Source organism: Physeter macrocephalus, chromosome 12 (assembly GCF_002837175.3).
Source record: "Physeter macrocephalus isolate SW-GA chromosome 12, ASM283717v5, whole genome shotgun sequence".
NCBI lineage: Eukaryota > Metazoa > Chordata > Mammalia > Artiodactyla > Physeteridae > Physeter > Physeter macrocephalus.
In genome coordinates this window covers 25305868-25331167 of record NC_041225.1, presented here as the reverse complement: position 1 = coordinate 25331167, position 25300 = coordinate 25305868, and the positions used below count along the sequence as shown (strand labels likewise).

The 25300-nt window shown below is 39.1% G+C and overlaps 1 protein-coding gene across 1 annotated transcript; it reads left to right on the top strand.

Moving 5' to 3' along the window:
- The first annotated feature begins 107 nt into the window (after positions 1 to 107).
- GCC2 (GRIP and coiled-coil domain containing 2) lies at positions 108 to 24614 on the top strand. Its single transcript, XM_028496833.2, has 17 exons — positions 108 to 196; positions 310 to 366; positions 1298 to 1382; positions 2500 to 2567; positions 6789 to 6893; positions 7667 to 10123; positions 10862 to 10931; positions 13438 to 13538; positions 13632 to 13730; positions 17367 to 17486; positions 17947 to 18111; positions 18407 to 18511; positions 19159 to 19321; positions 22476 to 22576; positions 22673 to 22750; positions 23514 to 23651; positions 24474 to 24614. Exons 1-17 carry the CDS (start codon positions 191 to 193, stop codon positions 24597 to 24599), a joined length of 4044 nt encoding a protein of 1347 aa, XP_028352634.1. The 5' UTR covers positions 108 to 190; the 3' UTR covers positions 24600 to 24614.
- The last annotated feature ends 686 nt before the right edge of the window (positions 24615 to 25300 follow it).

Below are 25300 nucleotides of genomic sequence, written 5' to 3'. Positions count from 1 at the left end.
CCGCCCCCTCGCGGGCCGGCCAGGGCGCGAGGCGGAGCGCGCGGGGAGCCACCTCCCGAGGCGGAAGCGGAAGCGCCGCCGGGCCGCGGCCTTGGAGACGCGGGGGCGGGGCCGGCGGAGAAGCGCGACCTTTGACCCGTGGCGGGGCTCCGTGGGAGTCGGCGGGCGGAAGTGCGGGCTGCGGGTGGCCATGGAGGTAACGCGGGGGCCCGGGGGCCGAGGGACCACCGCCCCTCCCCGCCTGCCCTTCCCCCCCGCCGGGGTCCGCACAGCCGCATGTGACCAGCTGGCTTTCGTTATGTTTTGCAGGAGCCTGTTCACGACGGGGTGGCCTCGCCGGCCGCTCCTGGGACCGCGAAATCCAAGGTGAAGAGACGCTGGAGCGGCGGGGTCCTGCCGGGAGGGGAGGGGGCTCACTGGGGGACAGCTTTCCTCCGGGCTCTCGGCCTGAGCTGTCACGGTCGCGCGTTTAGTTCCTCCTCTCGGAGATCCCTGGTGTGAAGCCTGAGTTCGTCTCCTTGCCGCCGCGCTCAGCGCTGCTGAGAGATTCCGCAGTTTCCCAACGTTAGATGAAGCCGTCTGGTTTGTGAGGTCCGAGCGGTGGGCGGGCGTCGCGGGCTCGGCTCTGCCTGCGCCTCCGCTGATGTGAGCACAGGTCACCGCTGGGGCCCTGAACGGGCGCCCAGGATATGGGGACTTGCCGCCGAGGTTTATTGTTTCAAGCTGACTTTGAGACACTCGGCCAAACACTCGACTGCATTGAAGCTTCACGGTAACCGTGAGATAAATAATGTGGTTATGCCAGCTTTACGCCTAAGAAAACTGAGCCCGCAGGGGTTAAGGAACTTTCCCTGATTTTTAGGTAAAGCCTAAACGCACCCTGATTCATCTTATTGCTGTAATTAGGCTTACGTGTTTTCATGTGGCCAGAGGCGCCTTTCAGCCTTGAATAGGACGAAGCAATTTTACAGATCTAAGGAACTTTACGTAAAATTAGTCCCAGTTCCCTAATTTTTCAATTAAAGAAATCAAAATCTAGCAAGTGTCTTAACCTGTAACAAGGATATCTGTAACGTAAGAGGATAGGTGCGATTTTCTCTACATTTCATAATCGTTGCCGAGCTAATAATTATTGAGTGAAACTTGCATTTGCTAATCTTAAAAAAATGTGGTGTTTGGTTGACATAAAGATCTATTCAGTAGGATTTTTTTTTTTTAGGCAGACTTTATGTTTCTTTTTTGTGGTATAGTAGAAACATGAATTCTCTCAAATTGGTAACATCACTGCCTCTTCCAGCTGGAAACATTGCCCAAGGAAGATCTTATCAAGTTTGCCAAGAAGCAGATGATGCTGATACAGAAAGCTAAATCAAGATGTACAGGTATTGGGTTGAAAATATTAATCTTGACCGCAATCTTGTTTAATCATGGTTACAACTATTAGTTTTGTAATAGTATATTGGCTTGTTTTGTTAATCAGTGAATCTAATAATATTAGCATAGTGGAATCTGTTATTAACATTCTAAACTTTGCTTCTCATATTTTTTATTATCTCATATCCCTAAACTGCAGTTACCTTTGAATTAATAAAATCAGGGAGGAGGATTTTAAAAAAGTTTGTTAAAGTTCAGCACTTTTTTTTTTCCTCATGTGGATCGTATATTCTTCTGAGTAAAGCATTTTTTTCTAGAGTTGCCAGTTGAAATGTTAGAGACATGAAGTTCTGAGCCCAAGGAAGTAAGAAGAGGCCCCAAGTAAAGTAGTAAAAGATTTCTATTCCTGGAATTTTGAAGTATATTTATTTACTGAAGTTGGTTGATTGCCTATACAGTTTCCCTTTCTTTATATTCCAAAAAGACAAAGATATTAGTATCCTTTTTTCATATGTGTAGGTGAGCTCTTGAATTTTCAGTAACTTAACTGCCCAGCCTAAAAGCCAAGACTTATTTACTACTAGAAAAGGTCAAACTGTGTTTCCGGAGGTTGGATCGGCTTATGATAAGAGAGTAATTTATTTGGAAAGATGTTCTAGGTTCCAGACCTAGACGTGAGTTGATGAAATAGATTAACATGTATGTTTAATATGAGGTTAGTTGTTGCTTTAAGATTATACAGTAAGAAGTTATTTACAGCTGAAATAATGTCTGGGATTTGCTTCAAAAATATCAGGATGCATAAGACGAGGGGAAGGAGGAAGTGAATACAGGTTGGGATGAAACAAGGTTGGTGATGTAGTAATTATTAAACCAAGATGATGGAGCATAGAGATTAATCGCACTATTCTCTCTGGGTTTTTTAAATTCGTTTGGAGTTTTCCATAATAAAAAGGAAAATAAAAGGTAATACTGGGTGAACTTAGTGCTTTCTCAAAATATCTGCTGCTTCTTAAATGTATTTTAATTTATAGTGTTTTTTTTTAAGAATGTATTTAGCACTTGAGCCAGTAATTCTTTTCTTCATTTCTAAACTAGTATCTTTTTATTTTTTTAATTGTTTAGAATTGGAGAAAGAAATTGAAGAATTGAGATCGAAACCTGTTGCTGGAGGAACTGATTATATTATTAAGGTAATGAAACAGTTGCGAGTATTGCTTTAATTTTTATTTCTTTACTTGGAGGAGATGCCTGATGATAAATCGGATTTCCTTGAGGGCTGTCAGCCTGCTTGAGCACTATCTGGCTTCCGTGCCTTTTGCTCCACTTCCTCTCTGCCCTTGGTTACACTCTTCACCTTTCTGGTTGACTGTAAAAAGAGAGGTGAATGACCTCTGCGTCCCTTTCTGTTCTGAAGTGGTATTACTTTCTGTCCTTTTCATCCTTTATACACTCTGTAATTATGGTTATTGCTTCAGTCTCAGGCCTGCTCTTCCCTCTCCACATCAGAAAACCCAGCCACGCTCAGGACTTTGATGATTCTCTCCATTCCCATGGTTCTTTGTTAAACACGTCATGTCTTACTTGCTAACCATACTTACCTTGATAACCCGTAACTGGGCTCTCTTTCTCTTTTACTTCTACATATTCTCGTCAGATGATAGAATGTTGTTTTTATATTGTTATTCCCTGTTTAAGACCCTGAGTTGCTTATTCTTATTTATGTGCCCTTAATGTAATTAAATGCTTTTCCTTCCCCCGCTTGGCCTACCTTCTTTAAAGTTTCTTTGCTTCTCAAAACTCTGCAGAAATATTTTTCCTTGCTTTTGCATATTTGTAATTTGAGTCATAGTATCTATCTATTCTTTGATTATATGTTATCTTAGTCTCCCAACTTGTGAGCCATGCACAATTGAGGGACTCCCAGGAAGCTACTACCAGCAGTCTTTAAATCGCTGTGCATACCTTGCACTACCATTTTGTTCTTCATTTAGCTAGAACAGTGTATGAAACGTGAATGGTGTGCACAAATACCCTTTGGATTCGTAATGTGCTGATTGGTTTAAGCATTACTGAATTCGTAATGGTTTTGTTTATTTGGTCACTATGTATTTCCCTAATTAGTGATAGCAAAAGTACAACTCCATGTAGATAAAGAGCGCTGACTGTGGAGCCAGACCGCCTGATTCAGATCTTCAGACCCCTGCTGTGCCACACACCAGCTGTGTGACCACGGCTACGTTGCTTAACTTCCTTCTCTTCGTCCATCTGTAGACCAGGGATAGTAATAAGGCCTACTTTCATAGAGTTGTATTATGAGTTAGTACATACAGTACGTAGAGCTGGATCTGTCACATAAGTACTCAATGGTTTTATTATTACCGTATATTATTTGGGGGATATTTTCTACACACATGTATACATACATACATCCATGCACACCCACACTAAAAAGGAGGTTTTTGTATTTGAAAAGAGCACTGCAGAGATTCTGTTCTAATTTTGTATCAGTTAACTCTTAGCCCTTAAAATACTTTTCATGCTGTTGCATTTCAGAATATTCAAATATCTGTCCCTTATTTCCTCCTTATCAATGTATCCTCTCCTTCTGTCAAAACTACTCCTAAAGGGGGCTTCCCTGGTGGCGCAGTGGTTGAGAATCCGCCTGCCGATGCAGGGGACACAGGTTCGTGCCCCGGTCCGGGAAGATCCCACATGCCGCGGAGCGGCTGGGCCTGTGAGCCATGGCCACTGAGCCTGCGCGTCTGGCGCCTGTGCTCCGCAACGGGAGAGGCCACAACAGTGAGAGGCCCGCATACCGCCAAAAAAAAAAAAAAAAAAAAACTACTCCTAAAAATTTAAGGGTAGAAAATTTCTCTCAGCTAACTTTACCTTTCAGGTTATTAATTTAATATTAAAGCATGTTATCCTGACACTCAAGTTTCAGAAAGTAAAGGTTGGTAAAATTAAATGAGAATGAAACCTTTGGTTTCCAGTGTTAATGAGAAAATTACATTGGGGAGTGATCGGCGGAGCTGTGCATCAGTTATTCAGTTGCTGTAAGTTAAGTTTTCTGTTTTAGGAAAATCATATACTGCAATGTGATATGTCCTCTGCACCTCTGGAAAAGGGAAAAAACTTTCTTGCTATGTTTTATCTCTTCACTGGGAAAAGTCCACTGGAAAAACATGGCTTTGAATACAGAATTTTCTGTCCTTCATAAAAATGTATGGCTTTTTACAAGTTTTAGTTATTAAAATTTCTGATAGTCATCTTCTAGTGCATTGAAATATATCTAAAGTTTTATTGCAAACCTGGCATATTTGACTTTTAAAAAAGAGGAATAAAAACCCATATTTTCCATGTCAAAATTTGAGGTGTATGGTATTACAGTGAACTTATATGCCGCTTCCAAATGCAAGAGGAAGGTAAAAATTGCATGTCAAGATGTGGAATTTCTAGTACGTATCACTTACTGTTTTCTCTTTGCTGGAATCAAATTTGTATTTCCTAGGAAATAACTGTCCATTTGTGCCTCTAGTCTTTAAGGATGTTTATAGCTGTTTTCAGATAATGTCCTCTGTATATCTCCTAAAATTATTAATGTTTTCAGGCTTCCCCTGATAATTTACCAAACAGAAGTTTACATTGCAATACTATGTAATGTGAAAAAACTAATTTTAAAACTAAAATTGTTTTAACAAAAGTAATATATGCTCATGATTTAGAAATAGTACTAACAACTAAATAACTTATAATTCTAAATAGCTTATGGAAATTATCTCTGTATTACTGAATAATATGCTTATATTGCTTTTCCTTGATTTATCCCTTGGTGAGACACTTAGCTATTAACTTCCTGTTACAACAGACGAAAATTTAGCTATCTTTCACAATGACTTCTACTTTCCAACTGGTCAAACAGATCAAATAATCATTTACATTTTTTTCTGGACACCTGCCTCCTAAAGCCTTCTGTCCTGTGCTAATTTGGTCTGGTTGTTCTCCAGGTCTGCTGTGGTTTTCCTGGAGTCAGCCTTTTGCCATGATTCAGTGAATTATACTGCTTTCATATGTTGGCCCCCCACCCCATTTGCTGGGTCACAGGTCATTCACTTTCTTGGTTAACCTCATTTTGGTAGAGCATGTCCTTCTCCAGCTTCCTAAGAATAGATGCATAGGAGGAAAATTTTTGTGTCATCTTGTATTTAAAAGTGGCTTTATTCTACTCTCATGTTTGAATAATAGCTATAACTTGGTATAGAACTCTAAATATTTTCTACATCTGCTTTGCTTTTGTATTTTTGAACAACAGAGTTTTTCCTTATTATTTCACAAAAGAAGTTCAGAGGCAGTTCTGGCGTGATAGTTGACTAAGGTTTGTTTAGGATTTTATCTCAGTTTTAATGTTTAAGATTAACTTTATCTAAATTCACAGTGAAATGGGTCTGTGATTTTCCTATCTGTAGAGTCCTTGCCTAATGTTATCAAGTTATGCCAGTTGTGTAGAATAACTTCAGAATTCTTCTTGCTTTTTGTTTTGTCTGAATAAATTCATATGTAATTGGGATAATCTGTTCTTTGAAAGCTTAATAGAACTCACCTATAAAACTATCTATTCCTCCTGTTTTCTTTGGTGGACAATTTTAAACCACTAGTTTGATTTTTAAGTAGTAATAGTATTGATGATGCTTTTTAATTTTTTTTCTTGAGTTACATTTTTCTAGGAATTTTTATCCATACTATTTTACTTTCCAGTATGATTGGCAGATTAATAATTAATCATAATATTCTTCTTAACTGTATAATCTGTAATTTATATATAGATAGGTTCCCCTTTTATTCATAATATTGTTTGTAACTTCTGTCTTCTCTTGATCAGTCTTACAAGAAGTCTATTTTGTTAGCTTTTTTTTTTTCCCCAAAGAACTGACTCTTGGCTGTACTATTTTCCACTTCATTAACTTGCTTTCCTGCTTCATTTCTGCAGGAGGTAAACTTTCTCTGGGGGAGGGGGGGGACACTGGTGATTTCTTGCCCATTATTCTAAGCACTCCTGATTGAGATTGTCAGTCAATCCGATTTTTGACTCTGACTCTCCAGTTCTTGAGCATTTAGTTTTCTAATTAGTGTTTGCCAGCTTCTCATGTGTTTCCCTGCACGAGCTCTTAGGTTACAGCTTTTTTCTTCTTTGTAATTCACGTCTTCCACGTCCTCCACTTTCAGTTTTCCAAAGATATATTGAAATTTCTCATACCCTTATGTCTTTTCTCCTTTTTACTTTGCTCTTATGTATATAGCTTTTTAAATATTCTTACTTTAGCGTGGTTTGGAAAAGGTGAGGAGGTAATTATGCATGAAGTCAATCCACCATTTTTAACCTCAGGCAAACAAATCATCCTGTTCCAAAACAGGCATTGACCATACGTTTGGATGCTATTCTTTTGGAAAAAGCAGAGACTGAGCAACAGTGTGTTTCTTTGAAGAAGGAAAATATTAAAATGAAGCAAGAGGTTGAGGTAAAGCAATATTTTAATTTTTTTTGCTTTTTATTAACATATAGTTATGCATTTTAGAGCCAAGACCTTAAGCATCTGATCTGATTTTAACTGTAATACTTACAGACAAGGAAACAGATTGATATTTAAAAAGAAAAATAACTGAAATCACCCAACTACATAGAGATAGAGCTAACATTTACTTGTTCCATTGTTTAATCTTCATTTTAGTTGTAATATCATTCTTTAATAAAAATGGGAAAAAATACCTATTTTATGAAAAGTTACCTATTTAAATAAGTTGATTGTCACACTTACTCTAAATTTTATCTAAAAGAGAGAGGGAGGGAGGGAGAGAGAGAGAAAGAAAAAAGAAAGAAAAGAAAGGAAGGAAGGAAAGAAAAGAAAGAAAGAAAGAGAAGAAAAGAAAGTTGTCTGTTCAGTTCTAGGATATTCATTTTGGGTCTGTGCTAATTTTCTCCCAAAAGCTGTATTACTCTATTCAGGAGATATTCATTAAAGCCTATGACTTAATACAACTTACATAATTTATTACCATTTAAAGGAAAATTAAATTCAGAGATTTCCTAGCTTTTAGTTATTGCTTTGAGTAACCTATTTAGTACTGCTTAAGGTAGTCAGAGCTTCTAAGCAGAATTCTTGGAATCTCAGTATCATATTTCTTTATGTACATTTCTGCTCATTTCTTCTTTTACGAGCCTATGTCTAATATTTTTCCTGAGGGCAGGGGGTTTGTTTTGTCTTAAATAATTTTTGTGTGCTTACTTTTATAGGATTCTGTAACTAAGTTGGAAGATGTGCACAAGGAGTTTGAACAAACACAAAGAAACTATGTGAAAGAAATGGAAAATTTGAAAAATGAATTAATGGCAGTACATTCCAAATACAGTAATGATAAAGCTGGTTGGCAAAAGGAACTGGAGGAAGCAGCCAAAAAACAATTAGAGCTTTCAAAACAAATCAAATTTCAGAGTGATTCTGAAGATAATGTTAAAAAACTACAGGAAGAGATTCAGAAAATTAAGCCAGCCTTTGAGGAGCAGATTTTATGTCTGCAAAAGCAGTTAGAAGTTGCCACAAATGAAAAGGAGCGAGAAATTACTCATCTCCAAGGAGTCACTGAGGCTAATTCTCAGCAGTACCAAAAAGAAATTAATAGTTTGCAAGAAGAACTTTTACAGTTGAAATCTACTCACCAAGAAGAGGTGAAAGAATTGAAGTGCCAAATTGAAGCAGCTGCTAAAGAACGCGAAGCAGGAGTAAATCATTTAAACCAGCTAAAGGAGAACTTAGTCAGACAGTGTGAGGCAAGTGAGAAGAACCTTCAGGAGAAATATGAATGTGAATTAGATAATGCAAACCAGGAAAATCAGATGTGTTCTTTGCTCTTACAGGAAGATACTCTTGTAGAACAAGCAGTAAATGAAAAAGTCAAACACTTAGAAGATACCCTAAAAGAACTGAAGTCTCAACATAGCATCTTAAAAGACGAGTTAACTTACATGAATAATCTTAAGTTAAAACTTGAAATTGACGCCCAGCATACAAAGGATGAGTTTTTTCACGAACGGGAAGATTTAGAGTTTAAAATTAATGAATTATTACTAGCTAAAGAAGAACAGGGGTGTGTAATTGAAAAATTAAAATCTGAGCTAGAAGATTCAAATAAACAATTTTGCTGTACTGTAGAACAACAGAACAAAGAAGTACAGAGTCTTAAGGAACAACATCAAAAAGAAATATCAGAACTAAATGAGACATTATTGTCAGGTTCAGAAAAAGAAAAATTAACATTGATGTTTGAAATACAGGGTCTTAAGGAACAGTGTGAAAACCTACAACAAGAAAAGCAAGAAGCAATTTTAAATTATGAGAGTTTACGAGAGATTATGGAAATTTTACAAACAGAGTTGGGGGAATCTGCTGGAAAAATAAGTCAAGAGTTTGAATCAATGAAGCAACAGCAAGCATCTGATGTTAATGAACTTCAGCAGAAGCTCAGAACTGCATTTAATGAAAAAGATGCTCTTCTTGAAACCGTGAATCATCTCCAGAGGGAAAATGAAAAGTTATTAACACAGCAACAAATTGTACCAGAACTTGAAAATACCATAAAGAACCTTCAAGAAAAGAATGAAGTGTATTTAGTTAGTCTCAGTCAGAGAGATACCATGTTACAAGAATTTGAAGCAAAGATAAGTTCTCTTACTGAGGAAAAAGATGATCTCATAAGTAAAATTAAAAGTTCTCATGAAGAGGTGGAGACTGTCTATCACAAACGTGAAAGGGGAGAAAGGTTTATTGTAGGACCCAGGGAGAAAGTGGAGCAGACTACCCAGTACAACAGTGAGCTAGAACAAAAGGTAAATGAATTAACAGCACAACTAGAAGAAACCTTAAAAGAAAAGGATCAAAATGACGAAAAACTGGAAAAACTTATGGCTCAGTTGAAAACTCTCTCTGAAGACCAGGAAGCAGTGTCATCTGAAGTGAAGTCTCTTCATGAGGAAAATAGTAGACTGAGTTCAGAAAAGAACCAGTTGAGCAGGGATTTGGAAGCTCTTCTGTCTCAAAAAGAAGGAGATTTTATGCTGAAAGAGCAGATTTCTGAATTAGAAAAGAAACTTCAGTTAACAGTTGAAGAAAGAGATAATTTAAATAAACTGTTGGAAAATGAGCAAGTTCAGAAGTTATTTGTCAGAGCTCAGTTGTGTGGTTTTCTTGAACAAATGGAGTCAAAAGTTTCAGAAAAAAGTGAAGAACAAGATGTTGTAAGTGTCCTACAAGCTGTAGGTGAATCCTTAGCTAAAATGAAGGAAGAAAAACACAACTTGGTCTTCCAGTATGGTAAAAGGGTAGCAGAGTTAGAAAAAGAGATTAAGTTCCTCCAAGAAAAGAATGTGATTCAATGTGAGGAACTTAGGTCTTTACTAAGAGACCATGAGCTAGAGAAAGCTCTCTTAAGGAAAGAGTTAGAAGAAACCCTCATGGAAAAAGAGGCCCTGCAGTCTGATCTTCTAGAAATGAAGAATGCTAATGAACAAACAAGGCTTGAAAATCAGAATCTCCTAATTCAAGTTGAAGAATTATCTCAAAAATTATGTAGCGAAAATGAAAACCATAATGAGAAAGAAAAATATTTTATAAAGGAACTTGAAAACCTAAGGCCATTACTAGAACAAAAAGAATCAGAATTGCAAGATGTGAGAGCAGAGTTGATATCATTAAAGGTACTATTAATTTGCATTTTATTGATTTTAAAATAAATTCTTAGTTCTAGTCATAGACTCTAGAAAATATATATGTTATTGCACTTTGAAGTCAGAAGTAATTTTTAGCATTTAAGATCACATGTATATTTCTGAAAGTACAGTAAACATTTTCACATCACACTTTATCACATTGATCACTTTTTGGTTTTAGATCATTTTAGAATTTTGTTTTTATATAAGATTAGATGATTAGGGGGTTAAATGTTAAAATTGTATAATTAGTTACCAGCAAAGCTACAAGTAAACATGGAAAAATTTGAATTTCATCCTTGTGTGGTATGCATATTAACTTAAAGAGCACTGTTGAGCAAAAATGTAGGCTAAAGTGGTATTTAATTTTAGCCAAAAATTTAGGGTTTTTTCCTCAAATCATGACAGGATAAACTATAATCATTGTTTAATCTTTTCCTTATTGCATTACGTATTTGATATCTGTTGGGTGGTTCATCTTGGCCTTGGATATTGCTGTTTTTTAGAGTAAAAAACATGACCTATACTATGTTTATAGTAAAAAACATCATGCTACATGCATGATAAGGTCAGAATTACCTGGTCTATCAAGGGAAGAAAAAGACTGTTCACCAAATTGCTTTTTGTATGAATTCTCTTTGATAATGATTTTTTTCATGCTTAACATGACGGCCAGTACATCATGGGGAATGCAGTGATTGTCTTTGTTTTTCCTATAAAATCTAGGATTCCTTAGAGAAATCACCTTCTGTAGAAAGTGATCAACCTTCAGTAAAAGAGTTTGAAGAAAAAATAGGTAACTATGGTTTTGCATATGTTGTCACAGTTAATTACACAGATTCTTCTTAGTGTTAGAATAGATTGGGAAGTATTGTCACCACTTAATGAGTTGTTAAAAACATGATGAATAGCTCTCTCTTCCTGATGCCACCATTCTTGCCCCGCTGCCGTCTGCTTGCCTTCCCTTTCAAAACTCTCACTTTCTATTGTTTAATCCAAAGGAGTGGTGTGATTCCATTTATAAATGGTTCCATGATTGGTTTTGGGTTTTTCATGCATTTAGCAGCCTCATTTGAATGCCCAGCTACCTAGGCACTGGTAATGGAAGGGGGTTAAGATACACACCACGCAGACCGTGTCTTCAAAGAACTCACTGCGAGAAGGGGCTGTTACTGCTGTACTTCGGGGTGTGGACAAGGTACGCTGGTGACAGTACAGGAAGACATGATTAACTGCTCGTTTTGAGTTAGGAAAAACATCACAGAATAGGCTGTACTTGTGTGTTGAAGAATGAGAAATTTGACACGAGAAGAAAGGTACTGCAGCAGGAGGGAACAGCAGGTGCTTGTACGTTAACATCCATGACGTCCAGGAGCCTCCTAGGAAATTCTGGAGGGGCAGGAGTCTGAGCATGAAAGGGCTGGTGTGTTGTGCCGAAGAGCTGGGACTTGCCCATACCCATTTATTCCTCAGAGTAATATTAGGAGGTAGCTCTTTTATTCCCATTTTAAGATGGAGAAACAAACTTTAAAAAGTGTTGTGTGATGTACCCATAATTCCTCAGTTTAATGCCCAGTGGGATGGGTTGGGGAGAGGGGACAGGTGGTTGAAAGAATTTGGAATGACCCACAGTTTTCCGTAATGGATGACTGGGGAAGGTCGGGTTAGGGGAGAGCATGAGTTCAGTTTTAGACAAATGAAACTTAATTACCACCCCAGCTGGAGACGTCGAGTAGACTACTAACTATGCAATTCTGGAGTTGTGGGGAGAGGATTAGACCAGATAAAACTCCATGCTTAAATTAACACAGTGGGCGTTAAAGCCATGAGGTTGAGATCCCAAGGAAGTAAGCATAGGAAAAAAGACGAGGACCAGAGACAGTTCTCTGTCAAAAGTCAGAAAGATAGAAACAACCAAGGAGAATGAGAAGGAATAGCCGGTGAGGTAGAGCCCAGAGCATACGATATCTTTGAAGCTAAGACAGATGAAGTACAGGTGGAGGAAGTGCTTGAGGAGGGAAGAAGGGTCACACTAGCACTCAGAGCTAACCCGAGCTAAGCAGCATCCAGCTCACTGGCGACCTGATAACACTTGCCATGATGTACTGAAGCCAGAGCCTGGTTGAAGTAGGTTCAAGGGGAAAATGGGGGAAGAGAAATGTGAAGGCTGGTATAGACCACGCCTAGAAGGAGTTTTGCTATAAAAGAAAGAAGACATGGGACAGTGTCCAGAGGGGAGATGTGCTCTTTTGCCTTTCTTTGTGTGATGTTTCACCTGTCCTATCATGACCCTCCCCTCCCCTCTTTAGCTGCTTCCACTCTGTTCCTGACCTTAATCTCTTGGTGACATTTTTCTTATTGCATGTTTGTAAACTGTTGGGAAAAAAATCTGTTAGAGAGGGGCATTTGCTGCACAAGAGAAGGGAGAATTGCTACACTGATGCCTGAGTAGGTGAGAATGTGCGGGATGACATGCAGAAGTGGAACACTTGGCCTGTGCTACGTGCACAGACAGTGCACCTGTCGCAGCCAGAGGAGGGCAGCATAAGTGAACACAGGTGCTGTGAACACTGGATGAAGAAGCAGGGACAGAAATTCAGATCATAGCTGAAGTTAAGCAGAGATACCAAGAAGTAAGATCTGGAACACTGGCATTTAAGTTGGGGAGATGGCTAGAGAGGTTATGCGAGAGCTCCAGATTGGACATGTAAGCAGATTGCAAGTTCAGTTGTAAAAATCAGACCCACCAACCAAGAGGTATGTGCCTGTGGATCATAAATGTTTAAGTGCATCTGATATCTCCTCTACTTGATCCTGATCTGCACATCACCGCCTAAAAGCCTAGCATACTTGCGTTTCCAGGAGATTTTCTACTGTTAAAGGGGTCCTGACAGCCTCTCCAGTTTATAGACACTTATGAAATGGCTAAAAACAGTAGGCTGGGACTTCCCTGGTGCTCCAGTGGTTAAGACTCCACACTTCCACTGATCGGGGAGCTAAGATCCCATATGCCACGTGGCATGGCCCAAAAAAAAAAAAAAAACAGTAGGCTGTTTTGGAAGATTGAAGAAAATGAAAATTCTTTACATTGTTTGCCTCATTTAGAAAATAAGTAATTAAGCTTTTACTTTAAAGAATAGATACTCATATTTTGCTTTTACTTTGTTAATTTTAATCTCAAATTGCAGATTTTGTGTTCCAGATTAAAGATCCATTTCTAGGGCTAAAGTAAGTAAATAATGGGTGTATTTTCGCTATTTTCCTTTGAGTCTATAGATAATTGTTTCATTGTATGTTTTTAGCATATCTGGAAGAAGAATGCAAAGACAAAGAGGAGAAAATAGAGAAGTTAAAACTAGTTGCTTTGAAGGCAAAGAAAGAACTAGGTTCCAGCAGAAAAGAGGTAAGGTGACTTAAAAAGGCAGCGTTTAAGGAACTTACATGTTAGAAAATCAAGTTTGTCTCTACATAAAAAACTATTGTATATTTAAAATAGGCTCAGACGCTACGGGAAGAACTTGAATCTGTTCGCTCAGAAAGGGATCAGGTGTCTACTTCCATGAGAGATCTCATTCAAGGAGCAGAAAGCTATAAGGTAAAAATAGTTATTTTAATAACAAGTTATATTTGTAACTTCTAAGTTAAGGAATGCACTAGAAATGTAAAACTCTTGTCCATAATATAATCACCTTGTATTTTTTAGTGATCTTTTTTTCTATTTTTTTGTGTAATGTATCATCCTAGTATCAGATTTTAAGTGGCTAAGCTTTAAATATGCCTTTAAGCTATTGTTTTTTAAAACTAAATTTCTGTTTTGGGATTTCCTAATAAAATCAGTAACAAAAAAGATGGCTATTGTTACTGTTATTATTTAATAGTCTTCTGGCCAGGTGAATAAATGTGAAAGTTAGACATGTCTAACACCAAAATGAAAACATTATTTGAAGGCAATATTGCTTAACTACCTAAATAACATAAGAATCTATTATAAAAAATATAAAAATTAAAAGTAAGAGAGTACCATTATATTTCTTTATGCATTCAAATATTTATACAGCCAGGCTAAGTACTGATTACTGGGGAGACGGTGGTCAACCAAGTAGACGGAGTTCCTGTCTGTTTGGGACTTAAATTCCAGTGGCAGACAAAAATGCAAGAAAATACTGTGTGGAAAAGTAAAGGCGGGTAGGGGGAGGAGAGTGGCCAGTAGTCAAGTGGGATTTGATGGAAAGAAGAAAATACCACAGTAATCCAAAAAAATGAAATTTCAGGAAGAACTTTAATGAGACTAAGTGAAAAGAGAAAATTGACATCTTGCTGTACCAGACACTAAAATTTATTCTAAAACTACATAATGTGATACAGTTCTGATGCAAAAATAAGGCAGATTAATTGAACAGAATACAGAGACTTCTGGGGACTTCCCTGGCGGTCCAGTGGTTAAGGCTTCGCCTTCCAATGCAGGGAGTGTGGGTTCGATCCCTGGTCGGGGAGCTAAGATCCCACATGCCTTGGGGCCAAAAAACCAAAACAGAAGCAATATTGTAACAGATTCAGTAAAGACTTTAAAAATGGTCCACATCAAAAACTCTTTAAAAAAAAAAAAAAAGAAGAAGACAGAGACTTCTGTATAAAAACAAGCACTTACAGGCCCCAGGCACTCTTCTAAGTGCTTTACATGTCTTATCACACCTGATATGTGTGTGATAAGTATGTTATTAACATTGCTGATTCACCAGTAAGGAATCAGAGGCACAGAGGTCACAGAGCAAGTAACTAGTAGAGCTGGGGTTGGATTCAAGCAGTCTGGTTCCAGATCTGTTCTTTTACCAACTAAACTACGCAACCCCAGTAAGATTTGAAAACAGAGAAGCCAATGCAGAGGAATCAGAAAACTACTTCAGGAAAATTTGGTTAGATTTTTACTTCATGCCACACACCAAAATAAATTCTGCAGTTTTGTCAAAAATGAAAGCGACTTTTTTTAAACCTAGAATAAAATACTTGATCGAATATTCGAGCTCTGGATACAAAATACTTTTCTCAACTTAAAAGCAGTTAAAGAAGTTACAAGGGAAAAGACAGATTGAACTGGATAAAATATAAAATTGACATATGAAAATATGACAAGGGGTTAGTATCCTTAATATATAAAAATATCTCATAAGTCCATTTTTTAAAAAACACTTCTTTGAAATTCATATATGGGGTTGTCTTTTATGAGCCATTAGGAGCTTGCTTCTTTACATTTTCAGATCCATATGATTTATTATCTCCCGCAAAGGTAGACCGGGTATACCAATTTATTTGTTTAAAATATGTATGTCAAAGGACTGGGAGAAAAAGAATAGAACATCCAAGAACTGTGGAACAGCTGCACAAAGTATAGCATATGCATAATGAATGCCATAGGAGAAGAGAAAGAGCAACAGAAACATTTGACACAATAAAACTGAGAATTTACCCAAACTAAGGTCAGACGCCAAGTTACAGATACAGTAAGCTCAGAGAACACCACACATGGTACATACCAAAACAGTTACACCAAGGCAAGTCATTTTCAAACTACAGAAAATCAAAGATAAAGTCCTGAAAGAAGCCATAGGGGATAAAAATACCTTATTTATAGAAGAGCAAATATACGAATTACATCCAACTTCTCAGAAACCATACAAAAAAGAAGCATGTGAGATGAGTTAAAGTGCTGAGAGAAAAAACCCACCAACCTAGAATTCTGTGCCCTGTAAAATTATCCTTCAAAAGTCAAGGAGCAATAGAGTTTCTCAGATAAAAATTGAGGGACTTTGTTGCTAGTAAACATGCCTTTCAAGAAATGTTAAAAGTTCTTTAGAGAGAAGGAAAATGATACAGGTCAGACCCAGAAGAGGCAACACAATATTTTTTGTTTTTTTGTTTTTGGCCGTGCCTCGCATGTGGCATCTTATTAGTTCCCCGACCAGGGATCAAACCTAGGCCCCCTGCAGTGGAAACATGGAGTCCTAACCACTGGACCGCTAAGGAAGTCCCCAGCACAATATAGAAGAAGAACAGAACAAAGTGGGAGGATTAACCTGCCCGACTTCAAAGCTACAGCAGCCAAGACAGTGTGGGGTGATGTTGTAAAAGAATAAAGAAACAGAACAGTGGGACAGAATAAAGCCTAGAAGCAGACCACAAATAGAGTCAACTCATCTTTGACAGTGGAGCAAAGATAATCTTCAACAAATGGTGCTGGAACAACTGGACATCCACATGCAAAAAAAATGAATCTGTCCACAGACCTTACACCTTCACAAAAATTAACTCAAAGTGGATCACAGACATATGTGTAAAACACAAAACTATAAAACTCCTAGAAGATAACATAGGAAAAACATAGGTCATCTATACCCTCGATGACCTTGGGGAAGACTCCAAAGGCACAATCCATGAAGGAACTGATAAGCTGTACTTCTTTGAAGGCCACTTTCAAGGAAAACCCAGAACCATTTTGTTAGTTATTTTGTACAGGGATTCATTTTTGTGCAGGAAAGCAGTCAGTAGTCCAGGAACAAGGCAAAAACAGGATTGATAAGAAGCGGGGAGAGGAAACACAAACTACAGGCAATCTGGAAACAGTGACTCTCATATATTTTGGAGGATAACCCCACAGGCTGGTGTATAGCACAACGATCAGTCCCAGGATTCTGTCCTTGAGTAGGGGCCAACTAGGAAAATCAAAGAAAAAAATTCAGTTGGTTTTAGAGTCTTTGGAAATTGATGAACATTTTGCATCAAAGGGTGAGACTGTATAAAATGTCTTCTTGTGTTCTTTGATTAGCACCTCTGCCTCACCTCAGGCCAGGCCCGAAACAATTCCCTCAGCAGAATTCTTTAGGTGGAGTTAACGGGACCAGGTTAAACTTCTTCTCCTCCCTCCTTAAATGTTGTATACATTTCAGAAGTTTATTTTTGATGACTAGGATATATAACTGGGAGATGCTATACTGTATACATTTTAAATCCTCTTCTCTTTAATAGATTTCCCCACCCATACTAAAGGTCGTCTGGATTATGCTAATATTTTATAACGCCGTTGGGTATTCTATCAAATGTTGAACCTAGGTAAACATTTCAGGCTTCCAGAATGAACTCATAAATCTTGTATTAAGATGGCTCAGTAATAATACAGTCTGGCTGGTTGAATGTATGATAATACCCTAAAGTTAAATCCTTGTGTCTTTTGTTGAAGAATCTTGTATTGGAATATGATAAGCAGTCAGAGCAGTTGGATCTGGAGAAAGAACGGGCTAATAATTTTGAGCACCAAGTAGAAGACCTTACAAGACAATTAAGGAATCTGGCTTTTCAGGTAACTTTAAATTGAGCAAATGCATACATGGAAATTGTAATAAGTATATTTCAATTCTAATATTTTTTGCACAAAAAATTAAAATTAATACATAGTCAGAAACTTTATTTTCTTTTTCCCACTGTTGGGAGAAGAATATGACAGAAAACTAGCCGCCGTCCCATCTTACTTATTGCTGTAATCTCAGTTCTTCTGGGTTTTTTGTTTTTGTTTTCATTTTTTCATTTTCGCCTTTTCTGCTGTTAGTGCTCCTGGTCTCTTGTAATGTTTGCCAAATTAATATCAACAGTGATAGTGTTTTAAACTTAGTCTTGATTTTACGTTTTCATTCTGTGGAATCGATTTTGAAATCTTCACTTTTTTATGCTATGCCAATATTCTCATTAATGTTGCGTTTTATTCTTCCTCTCCTGTGTGTATTTTCTGCCTGTTTACAGTAATGAATCATTTGTCATTCTAGTGTGAAAAATTAAACTCAGATAATGAAGACCTCCTGGCCCGTATTGAGACACTGCAGTCTAATACCCGGTTATTAGAAGTGCAGATTTTGGAAGTCCACAAAGCCAAGGCCATGGCAGACAAAGAGTTGGAAGCTGAAAAACTTCAGAAAGAGCAGAAAATAAAGGTAAAAACAGTTCTGTGGGATTAATTCATTTATACAGTGATACTTTTATCAAAGTATTTAAGTGAATGAAAGAGTTGCTAATGAGTAGCATTTGTTAATACAGCAAAGTTTATTGAATCCTTAATGCATGCCAACTGTGAATTTGGGAATCCAAGTTATGATTTTGGGGTGTATTTTTTTTTTAAGTATGGAACTTTCTGTGCTTTATATGTCAGATTTATTTTATAGCCCCTTACAAATACTTTTTTTAATGCTGGTTGGCTTGGGGTGGCGATGTTTTTATTTTTAATTTTAGGAGCATGCCAGTTCTGTAAGCGAAGTTGAAGAGCTGCAGCTACAACTGCAAAAGGAAAAGAAACAGCTTCAGAAAACCATGCAAGAATTAGAGCTGGTTAGAAAGGTAAAATGAAGCACCAGACTCAAAACCGATACCAATATTCACATTCTTAAACTATTCTGTCAACATAGCAAAGAAATATTTGAAAAACAAGGTTATTTGTGGTGCTGAAATACTGCTTTATAGATTATTTGCCTCCAAATACTGAAAATTTAACTTTAGTTCTCTGACTGCCTGTCTCTCCAGAAGAATCTAGGCTCACAAATTATTAGACTTCAGTGTGCTATTTTATTTTTCATACCTGATTGTTGTATGACAAATGAAGATTTAATTAATGTCAAAAGCTGAAGTTTGTATTATGCTTAGAACTTTGGCTAATTTTTCTCTACTTTTTCAAAGATGAGGGCAAAAATAAAGGTACTGTAAGAGTTGCTTAAATATGAATATTTATAAATAAGAGCCCCACAAGAGCAGGTAGACCGATTGTAGTTAATGAAAACTATAATGAAATACAATGACACTGAAAAGTCAAATTATTACAAAAATACTTTATGAAATTACAAACTAGAATGTATCCAACTTGAAGTTTCTGCATTAATGTATAAACTTTCTCTATAGAACCAATGTGTTCCTGTGGCATCCTTTTAGAAATTCTGGAACAAAATTAACTCATCTAGTGTTATGTGGATCTTTTATTATAATTTGTGCAGGATGCCCAACAGACCACATTGATGAACATGGAAATTGCTGATTACGAACGTTTGGTGAAAGAATTAAATCAAAAGTTAGCTAATAAGAACAGCAAGATAGAAGATTTGGAACAAGAAATTAAAATCCAAAAACAGAAACAAGAAACCCTGCAGGAAGAAATGAGTGAGTAAAATAGAATCCACTTTAGCTCGCGGTCACTGCCCCCAGCAGAAGTCGGGGTCGGTGGGGGGGGGGGTGCTAGTTGTTGGTGTCACCAGCCCTTGGCGGCCAGGTCATCCACACAGCAGGGACCCTTCCCGAGGACCAGAGAGGGGGCTGTGAAACCACTTCCTGTACCCTTGTGTGCAGTCCAGGTGGGTGCTTAATGCATTCATTCCCGTAAACGTTTCTCAGGTGGTCCTGGGCCACCATTTGCTGATTGTTGGCAGAGTGGGATAATGCAGTAGCGGCGAAATCTTTCTTTTTCAGGTGATTATATTCCATTTTATCTGTTAAATAATTTCTAATGTAAGCATCTAGAGCTCTAAGTATCCCTTTAGGCACTCCTTCAGCTACAGCTAACAAATTGGTACATTGTATTTTTATTTTAATTCAGCTGGAAATACTTTTTAATTTCCTTTGAATCTCTTCTTTGGCCCATGGGTTTTTTGTTTTGTTTTGTTTTTGGCTGCACTGGGTCTTCGTTACTGCACGCGGGCTTCCTCTGTTTGCGGCGAGCGGGGGCTACTCTTCGTCGCGATGTGTGGGCTTCTCATTTCAGTGGCTTCTCTTGTGGAGCGCGGGCTCTAGGCACTTGGGCTTCAGTAGTTGTGGCACGCGGGCTCAGTAGTTGTGGCTCGCAGGCTCCGTTGCTCCACGGCGTGTGGGATCTTCCCGGCTTCTCTTGTGGAGCGCGGGCTCTAGGCACTTGGGCTTCAGTAGTTGTGGCACGCGGGCTCAGTAGTTGTGGCTCGCAGGCTCAGTTGCTCCACGGCATGTGGGATCTTCCCGGACCAGGGCTTGAACCCGTGTCCCCTGCATTGGCAGGCGGATTCTTAACCACTGTGCCACCAGGGAAGTCCTGGCCCGTGGATTTTTTAATTCCTAAGTAATTAAAGGAATTTTCAGATATCTTTCTGTGAATGGTTGCTGTAAATCCTCACTGTGCACATACCACATCTTCCAGCTGCGTTCGTGTGCGAACTGGGTAGCAGGGCTCCAGGTCACAAACGTTGCAAACACTTGGTTTTGCGAGTTAGTCAACTAGCTGAAAAAGAGTCTTGAACCTGGGAAAAACGAAAAAGAGCTGCTTATTCAAGAAGCCACCCACTGTCACTGGTGAATAAGTACAGGAATGAGAGGTTCGGGCAGCGGGTGCCAAAAGCTCAGAGGGAGGAGCTTCTGTAGACAAGCGATTGAAAGTTGGGGCTTGCGTGGGGCCTCGGGACTTGAAGAGAAGGAGCAGGTTGGGAAAGGGTGGTCCTTTCTGCAGCATAGTTATGCGCAAAAGTGAAAAGAAATAACATAATTTCGGAAGTCTTAACTAGTTGGAGGAAAAGGCTTGCCCTGTTAGGGAGAAGTGAAATGTAATTAGGAAGCTCTTCTTTATCCAGTTCAGAAAGGCCCTGAATACCAGAATGTACTTGGGCCCTTTTGAAGGAGAGCGGGACAGATCAGTGAGCACAGGGTGGAATCTTGGAAACGCTGCCAGCCTCGGGCAGCACAGGCCCTGGAAGGCTGAGCTGGGGAGCTGTGGACCCCCCAGGGAGGAGGGTGAAGACACATCAGGACAGTGTCCATGCAAACCCTCAGCCAGCTCACTCTGCCTGGGGCGTGAGGAACACACATCTCCTTAATCCCAGGCCCTCCAGCATCGGGCCCCCGTGTACCTTCTCAGCCTGACCTTCGTTGCTCCCTTGGTGCAGAGGCCCTTCCTTCTTCCTGAAGCGCGACTCATGCTTTTCCACGACTGTGTCTGCTGCTGTGCCCTCACCCTCCTACCCCTGTGCTCACCCTCTGGAATCCTTACTAATCTTAAATGTTTGCTGTTCCAGGAAGTCCTCCTTGTCCCAAGCAGATATAACCCGGATATAACCTTTAGCCAACGTGCGTCTGCATGGCCTTTTGTATTTCTGTTTTAATAGTTATATTTTGCTTTACGTTATCACACTATCCCAGACGGTAACCCCTAATTTCATTCTGTGTTCTGGGAGCTCATAATTCCTGGAGCACTTAAAGGCTTTGTATGTAATTTGTGCCTTGTACAGTCTTTTCAGGACTGGGTAAATAGTTGCCAGGAAATAACTGATGATAACATATCATAAAGGCAAGTTAAGGTATTTTCTTACAGGACACCTGCTCTTGTTTACTGAGTGATACAGTCATTGCATGTGGATTTAACTTCATGGAGTTAGTCATTGCTGGTGGGGTCTTCTAGCATTGGTCACATGGCCACGTTCATGGCCTAGATGCAGCATCAGGCACACTTGTTCTCTAAAGGACCAGGTCGTAAATCTCGGGCCCCAAGGTCTCTGTCGGACGTTCTTTATTTGCTTCACAATGGCTGTGGCCAAGTTGGCCTGCTGGTGTGGTTGGTACTGTGATCTGGACAGTGAATCCACTTATTCCCATTTGATGCTTGTTTCTTCTTTACCTCTGTTAGCATAAAAGTTTTTTGTTTTAATCATGTTTCAGTCTGTTCCTTAATGAACTATCTTTGTCCTACAAAACAATTAGTATCACAAACACAGATCAGGTCTGTGCCTCTAAAGTGATTGGAAACACACACCACCTCTTTTGAGGTATTTCTTACAAGTAAAGACTGTATGTTTTAGATACGCAGTAAGTATATGCCTTTATTTTAGAGATACGTGCTAAAATACATACAGACAAATGGATTTCAAGCGTGGGGGGCCCGGGGGGCATAGGAGTAAGTGAGAGTGTGGGGTCTGGGGTTGCAGACATTTGCTATAAAGGGCCAGACAACACGCATTTTCAGCTTTGCGGGCCCGGTGGTCTCTTGCTGTGCTAAAGCAGCCGTAAACAGTATGTAAACAAACTGTTCACAGAAACAGGCAACAACAGTGGCCTGTGGGCCTGACGCCTGATCTGGGTGGAATGAGATTGGCCATGTGTTGGTGATCGTTAAAGGCGGTGATGGGTCCAGTGGGGTTTAGTGTGTTATTGTCACTAGTGTCATATATGTTTGCAATGGTTCATAATAAAAATCTAAGGCAAGTTCCTTTCAGAGATAGGCTAATTCAAAGAAAAGACTTGTCATTTGTTCGCTTAAATTCACTCATAAAACTGTTTCTCCTGAAACGATCTCTCCCACTAGCTTCGCTGCAGGCTTCAGTACAACAGTATGAGGAAAAAAACACCAAGATCAAGCAGTTGCTTGTGAAAACCAAAAAAGAACTGGCAGATTCAAAGCAAGCGGTATGTGAATTTCTCAGTTTCATATTTCAGTCCTTATTCATAGAGTATTTATGAATAACTTCACTATTTAATTTAACCGAGTTTCTTGTTCTGTAGGAAACTGATCACTTAATACTTCAAGCGTCTTTAAAGGGCGAGCTGGAGGCAAGCCAGCAGCAAGTAGAAGTGTATAAAGTAAGATTCTTTTTACTCTTTAAGATTTTAAAAATTTGCATGTGGAAGTAAGGTACCACTTGGGGATTTTTCTAAATATATATGTATATATTACACACATGTGCGCGCGCGCGCACACGCACGCACACACGCACGCACACACACACACGTTTTCCCCCTAAATGTTCTTCATCAACATTTTGAGGAAGGAGAAGCAGTGAGCCAAGTGTGGCTTATAACTGGGTTTACCATTGAGCATAAGCTTGGTTCTTTTCATGTATTTGAAAACCCATAATACATTAAGAATATGGCAGCAGAAAATAAACATGGCCCCAAACCTACATCTGAACTTTCTAAATGATAGTACAGTTACAGGAATCTGTTTATAAAAAGGTTTTATATATTCATGTTACATTACATCTATTACGGTTATTTATTGTTTATATTTTTTTCTATCCATTATGTTTATATATAATATCTTTAGGTATTTAATTAAACGTTGAACTGTAATGTGTGGTCTGGAATTTTTTTCATGATTGATTATTTGATTGATTTTGATTCAAGGAAAACCAAGTTAATTTACTGTGAAAATGTTCTACTCATATTGGCTCCAGTCTTTCAATAATCATAAGTTAAAAATACCGCTATTAAAAAAAATCCTACTATTTAATTACGTCCCTTAAATATAGTCCTCTCTCAAAACCCAAGTTGGTGTTTAACGAAAGTCGGTTTAACCAGCAAAGATCTGACTCACCAGAGCCTGACCGAAAGCCTCTGCCCCCAGATTCAGCTGGCGGAAATGACGTCGGAGAAGCACAAAGCTCACCAGCACCTGAAGGCGTCCGCAGACCAGCAGCAGCGCATGCTGGGCGCCTACCAGCAGAGGGTGGCGGCCCTGCAGGAGGAGTGCCGCGCGGCCAGGGTGCGTCCTCCCCGGGGTGGGCGGCTCCCACCCAGCTTGGCACCATCAACCCCAACCCCAGCCCAGCCCTGACTCTCACTTGCATAACTTCTTGTTGCTAAAGGGAAAGACATGGGTACATACTCTTTCCATTTTAACCTTGTTTTGCAATTTCTGTGTGGAAGAAAGATATTTTTTTTCTCTTTTTTTCTTTTTTTTTTTTTAAGTTTTTTTTTTTAGTTTTTTCATTAGGAAGGTTACAGTTCTCTCTGAGGGCTAAGTGATTATAAAATCATATTCTGTTAGAGCAGCCACTTTCTTCAACGTACAAAACCGACCCCTGCAGTGGTTTTGTTACAGGTGCAGCTCTGTCTAAGCCACCTTGGCAAAGGGGCCTTGGAAAGGTCACAGGTCACTTCAAGAAAGTCCAAGACCTAGAATTTAACTTTTCCCACTCTCTTTTGAAAACTGAAGTTCAAGTAGCTTAATTTCTTTGAATTAATTTTTCTTATATTTATCATAAGTGAAAATTGTTCTAAAGTTCCAAAGGCAGATAGTGCTATTATAAAATTTATGGGCAGTAAATTAATCTACATGGGACGAAAACAAGTAGAAATGAACCTCTTGTCAGACAAAATTATGTCATTCAAAGGCTTTAAAAAAGTGTAAGGCCAACAGAAGTACACTTTTTAGGGAAAGGTAACTGGGGGCTAAAAAGTATCAGCCATTTTGCTTATTTTTAATGAAAGGTTTTCATCTTAATTCATTAGTGTCTGAGAGAAAATAGGAGGATCACACAACCTAGAAAATGCAGTAAATTTCTCTGTCTCTGAACTGTTACAGGCAGAACAAGCTGCTGTCACCTCTGAATTTGAGAGCTACAAAGTCCGAGTTCACAACGTTCTAAAACAACAGAAAAATAAGTCTGTGTCTCAGACTGAGACCGACGGAGCCAAACAAGAAAGGTAAAGTCTGAGCTACAGGGAACCCCCCACGGGGGTGGGAGATCCTGCTCTGATTGCTTTTGACTGTGGAGGTTTACATGTAGTCATCAGTGAGGACAGAGCCGGCTTCACGCGGAGAGACGTGTGCAGGAGCCGTGGAGCCAGGCGGCGTCCGGACACCCGGGCCACACAGTCCAACCCTGTCCGTCGGTTCCGGTCACAGTGTAAGGACAGACGTCACCATTACGTCAGGACCAGTTTTTCCACTTTAGAAAATATAGTAGGATAATAAAAATGCTTCCTTGATGTACTTATTCACCATTAGTTAGGCTAAGCATAAGTTGATTAAAAACATTTTACTTATTTCAGGAAGTTTTAAGTTAAGAACTAAATTTTCATCTAGAATTAAATTTTTCTTCTTAAATTTATGACAATCTCAATTACATAGTGTTTCAATAGCATATTAATGCTCCTCAAAAACTAGCATACAGGGGCTTCCCTGGTGGCGCAGTGGTTGAGAGTCCGCCTGCCGATGCAGGGGACACGGGTTCATGCCCTGGTCCGGGAGGATCCCACGTGCCCTGGAGCGGCTGGGCCCGTGAGCCATGGCCGCTGAGCCTGCATGTCCGGAGCCTGTGCTCCGCAACGGGAGAGGCCACAACAGTGAGAGGCCCGCGTACCGCAAAAAAAAAAAAAAAAAAAAACTAGCATACAGATCACTTTTGT

Excerpts from the sequence above, each read along its gene's own strand:
- GCC2 (XM_028496833.2), top strand. Across the intron at positions 18,112-18,406 it reads AGAAAGAGCAGAAAATAAAG|GAGCATGCCAGTTCTGTAAG; the intron begins GTAAAAACAGTT and ends TTTTAATTTTAG. Across the intron at positions 23,652-24,473 it reads AGGAGTGCCGCGCGGCCAGG|GCAGAACAAGCTGCTGTCAC; the intron begins GTGCGTCCTCCC and ends GAACTGTTACAG.